General features: G+C 63.3%; 1 protein-coding gene across 1 annotated transcript in view; it reads right to left on the bottom strand.

Annotated features, from left to right (window-relative positions):
- Positions 1–6,000, bottom strand: part of LOC142908132 (radixin-like) — a 33,960-nt gene that overhangs the window by 18,190 nt on the left and 9,770 nt on the right. Inside the window, exon 2 of the mRNA XM_076058395.1 lies at positions 1,582–1,657. Within this exon, the coding sequence (XP_075914510.1) occupies positions 1,582–1,657 (76 nt within the window). The remainder of the gene's footprint in view (positions 1–1,581; positions 1,658–6,000) is intronic.

Genomic DNA, 6,000 nt, shown 5'->3' with positions numbered 1-6,000 from the left:
ACTCACTCACCCACTTGCTAACCCACTCGCTCACCCACTCACCCACTCAGTCACCAACCCACTCGCTCACTCACCCACTCACTCACTCGCTCACTCAGTCACCAACCCACTCGCTCACCCACCCACCCACTCGCTCACCCACTCGCTCACCCACTCGCTCACCCACTCGCTCACCCGCCCACTCACCCACCCACTCGCCCACTCACCCACCCACTCACCCACCCACTCACCCACCCACTCACCCACCCACTCACCCACCCACTCACCCACCCACTCACCCACCCACTCACTCACTCACCCACCCACTCACCCACCCACTCACCCACCCACTCGCCCACTCACCCACCCACTCACCCACCCACTCACCCACCCACTCGCCCACTCACCCACCCACTCACTCACCCACTCACCCACCCACTCGCCCACCCACTCGCCCACTCACCCACACCCACTCACCCACCCACTCACCCACCCACTCACCCACCCACTCACCCACTCACTCACCCACCCACTCACCCACCCACTCACCCACCCACTCGCCCACTCACCCACCCACTCACCCACCCACTCGCCCACTCACCCACCCACTCACCCACCCACTCACCCACCACTCACCCACTCACCCACCCACTCGCCCACTCACCCACTCACTCACCCACCCACTCACCCACCCACTCGCCCACTCACCCACCCACTCACCCACCCACTCACCCACCCACTCACCCCCACTCACCCACCCACCCACCCACTCACCCACTCACTCACCCACTCACTCACCCACCCACTCGCCCACTCACCCACCCACTCACCCACCCACTCACCCACCCACTCACCCACCCACTCACCCACCCACTCACCCACCCACTCACCCACTCACTCACCCACTCACCCACCCACTCACCCACCCACTCGCCCACTCACCCACCCACTCACCCACCCACTCACCCACCCACTCACCCACCCACTCACCCACCCACCCACCAACTCACCCACCCACCCACCAACTCACCCACCCACCCACCCACCCACTCACTCACCCACTCACTCACCCACCCACTCACTCACCCACTCACTCACCCACCCACTCACTCACCCACCCACTCACCCACCCACCCACCCACTCACCCACCCACTCACCCACCCACTCACCCACCCACTCACCCACCCACTCACCCACCCACTCACCCACTCACTCACCCACCCACTCACCCACCCACTCACCCACCCACTCGCCCACTCACCCACCCACTCACCCACCCACTCACCCACCCACTCGCCCACTCACCCACCCACTCACCCACCCACTCACCCACCCACTCACCCACCCACTCACCCACCCACTCGCCCACTCACCCACCCACTCACTCACCCACTCACCCACCCACTCACCCACCCACTCGCCCACTCACCCACCCACTCACCCACCCACTCACCCACCCACTCACCCACTCCTTCACTCACCCGCTCTCCCACTCACTCACCCACTCCTTCACTCACCCGCTCTCCCACCCACTCACCCACCCACCCACTCACCCACCCACCCACCCACTCACCCACCCACTCTCCCACTCGCTCACCCACCGAGCTGAGCAGCGAGGGGGTGAGCGTGAGCCAGCGCCTCACCGAGGCACAGAAGAACGAGCACGTGCAGTAGCAGCTGCAGGTGAGCGTGGGGTGGTGAGCGTGGGTGTGGTGAGCGTGGGGGTGGTGAGCGTGGGGGTGGTGAGCGTGGGTGTGGTGAGCGTGGGGGTGGTGAGCGCTGGGTGAGGAGGGCGGGGTTAACGCATTGGTCGGTCACTCACTCACCCATTCAGTGACTATCCCACTCGGTCACTAACCCAGCCACCCACTCACTAACTCACCCGCTCACTCGCCCACTCATTCACTCACCCACTCACCCATCCACTCAGTCACCAACCCACTCGCTCACTCACTCACCCACCCACTCACTCAATCACTAACCCAGCCACCCACTCACTAACCCACTCACTCACCCACTCACTCAGTCACTAACCCAGCCACCCACTCACTAACTCACCCGCTCACTCGCCCACTCACTCACCCACTCACTAACCCAGCCACCCACTCACTAACCCACTCACTCACCCACTCACTCAGTCACTAACCCAGCCACCGACTCACTAACTCACCCGCTCACTCGCCCACTCATTCACTCACACACTCACTCAGTCACTAACCCATCCACTCATCCACCCATTCACTCACCCACCCACTGACTCAGTCACTAACCCAGCCACCCACTCGCTCACCCATTGCATGTACTCGCCCACTCACCCGCTCACTCGCCCACTCATTCACTCACCCACTCGCACATCCACTCAGTCACCAACCCACTCACCCACTCACTTGCCCACTCGCCCACTCACTCACTAACTCGCTGACTCACTCGCCCACTCACTCACCCGCTCACTCACTTGCTCACCCACTCGCTCACCCACTCGCTCACCCGCTCGCTCACCCGCTCACCCACCCACTCACCCACCCGCTCACTCACCCACTCACCCACCCGCTCACCCACTCGCCCACTCACCCACCCACTCACCCACCCACTCACCCACCCACTCGCCCACTCACCCACCCACTCACCCACCCACTCACCCACCCACTCACCCACCCACTCGCCCACTCACCCACCCACTCACTCACCCACTCACCCACCCACTCACCCACCCACTCGCCCACTCACCCACCCACTCACCCACCCACTCACCCACCCACTCACCCACCCACTCACCCACCCACCCACCCACTCACCCACCCACCCACTCACTCACCCACTCACTCACTCACCCACTCACTCACCCACTCACCCACCCACCCACCCACCCACTCACCCACCCACTCACCCACCCACTCACCCACCCACTCACCCACCCACTCACCCACTCACTCACCCACCCACTCACCCACCCACTCACCCACCCACTCGCCCACTCACCCACCCACTCACCCACCCACTCGCCCACTCACCCACCCACTCACCCACCCACTCACCCACCCACTCACCCACCCACTCACCCACCCACTCGCCCACTCACCCACCCACTCACTCACCCACTCACCCACCCACTCACCCACCCACTCGCCCACTCACCCACCCACTCACCCACCCACTCACCCACCCACTCACCCACCCACTCACCCACCCACTCACCCACCCACTCACCCACTCACTCACCCACCCACTCACCCACCCACTCGCCCACTCACCCACCCACTCACCCACCCACTCACCCACCCACTCGCCCACTCACCCACCCACTCACCCACCCACTCACCCACCCACTCACCCACCCACCCACCCACTCACCCACCCACCCACCCACTCACTCACCCACTCACTCACTCACCCACCCACTCACTCACCCACTCACCCACCCACTCACCCACCCACCCACCCACTCACCCACCCACTCACTCACCCACTCACTCACCCACCCACTCACTCTCCCACCCACTCTCCCACTCACTCACTCACCCGTCCACTCACCCACCCACTCACCCACCCACTCACCCACCCACTCACCCACTCACCCACCCACCCACTCACCCACCCACCCACCAACTCAAATAACTAACCCGCTCGGTCGCTAACCCACCCCACTCCACCCCACGCTCACCCACTGCATGTACTCGCCCCCCCCCTACCCCAAAACTCACCCCCCCACTCCCTCACCCCCCCCCACACACCCCCCCCCACCAACCCACAGGCATTGACGTCGGAGTTGGCTCATGCCCGCGACGACTCTAAGAAGACCAGCAATGACGTGCTGCACGCCGAGAACGTGAAGGCCGGCCGGGACAAATACAAGACCCTGAAGCAGATCCGCCAGGGCAACACGAAGCAGCGCATCGACGAGTTCGAGGCCATGTAGCCGCTGCTGTAGCCACCGTCGTCGTCACGGTAACCACGCAGCTCACAGCCACCACCTCCTCATCGCCTCCTCATCGCTCAGTCGCCGCTCAGTCGCCGCTCAGTCACCGCTCAGTCGCTCGCCACTCGCTCGCCACTCGCTCACCACACTCGCTCACTCACCACTCGCTCACTCACCACTCGCTCACCACTCGCTCACCACTCGCTGGCCACTCGCTCACCACACTCGCTCACTCACCACTCGCTCGCCACTCGCTCGCTCGCCATTCACTCACCACTCACCACACTCACTCACCACTCGCTCGCCACTCGCTCACTCACCACTCGCTCGCCACCCACTCACACTCACCACTCACCACACTCGCTCACACTCGCTCACCACTCGCTCACGCTTACCCTCACACTCGCTCGCCACTCACTCACCACTCGCTCACCACTCGCCACACTCACTCACCACTCACTCACGCTCACACTCACTCACACTCGCTCGCCACCACCTCCACCACCCTCATCACGCTCGCCGCTCGCTCAGTCGCCGCTCAGTCGCCACTCGCTCACCACTCACCACACTCACTCACCACTCACTCACGCTCACACTCACTCACACTCACTCGCCACCACCACCACCTCCTCATCGCTCGCCGCTCAGTCGCCGCTCAGTCGCCGCTCAGTCGCCGCTCGCTCGCCACTCACCACACTCGCTCACCACTCGCTCACTCACCACACTCACTCACACTCACCACTCGCTCAGTCGCCGCTCGCTCGCTCACCACTCGCTCGCCACGCTCGCTCGCTCGCCACTCGCTCACCACTCGCTCACCACTCGCTCACCACTCGCTCACCACTCACTCACCACTCACTCACCACTCGCTCACACTCACTCACACTCGCTCGCCACCACCACCACCACCACCTCCTCATCGCTCGCCGCTCAGTCACCGCTCAGTCGCCGCTCACTCACCACTCGCTCACTCACCACTCGCTCACCACTCGCTCGCCACTCGCTCGCCACTCGCTCACCACACTCGCTCACTCACCACTCGCTCGCCACTCGCTCGCCATTCACTCACCACTCACCACACTCGCTCACACTCGCTCACTCGCTCGCCACCCACTCACACTCACCACTCACCACACTCGCTCACACTCACTCACGCTCACACTCACTCACGCTCACACTCACTCACGCTCACACTCACTCACGCTCACACTCACTCACGCTCACCACTCACTCACGCTCACACTCACTCACGCTCACACTCACTCACGCTCACACTCACTCACGCTCACCACTCACTCACGCTCACACTCACTCACGCTCACCACTCACTCACGCCTCGCTCACCACTCACTCACGCTCACACTCACTCACACTCACCACTCACCACACTCGCTCACACTCACTCACGCTCACACTCACTCACGCTCACACTCACTCACGCTCACACTCACTCACGCTCACACTCACTCACGCTCACCACTCACGCTCACACTCACTCACACTCGCTCACACTCACTCACGCTCACACTCACTCACGCTCACACTCACTCACCACTCGCTCACCACTCACTCACGCTCACACTCACTCACACTCACCACTCACTCACCCTCACACTCACTCACGCTCACCACTCACTCACCCTCACACTCACCACTCACTCACGCTCACACTCACTCACGCTCACACTCACTCACGCTCACACTCACTCACACTCACCACTCACTCACCCTCACACTCACTCACCACTCGCTCGCCACTCGCTCACCACTCACGCTCACACTCACTCACACTCGCTCACCACTCACTCACGCTCACACTCACTCACCACTCACTCACCACTCGCTCACCACTCGCTCACCACTCACCACACTCACACTCACTCACCACTCACTCACCACTCACTCACACTCGCTCGCCACCACCACCACCACCTCCTCATCACTCACCGCTCAGTCACCGCTCAGTCGCTGCTCAGTCGCCACTCACCACTCACCACACTCACTCACCACATCGCTCACTCACCACTCGCTCGCCACCCACTCACACTCACCACTCACCACACTCGCTCACACTCACTCACCACTCGCTCACCACTCGCTCACA

The sequence above is a fragment of the Petromyzon marinus genome (genome assembly GCF_048934315.1).
Source record: "Petromyzon marinus isolate PM22_M1 ecotype Great Lakes invasive population chromosome 73 unlocalized genomic scaffold, UKy_Petmar_22M1.pri1.0 chr73_unloc.3, whole genome shotgun sequence".
NCBI lineage: Eukaryota > Metazoa > Chordata > Hyperoartia > Petromyzontiformes > Petromyzontidae > Petromyzon > Petromyzon marinus.
This window is presented reverse-complemented; position numbering and strand designations above follow the sequence as displayed.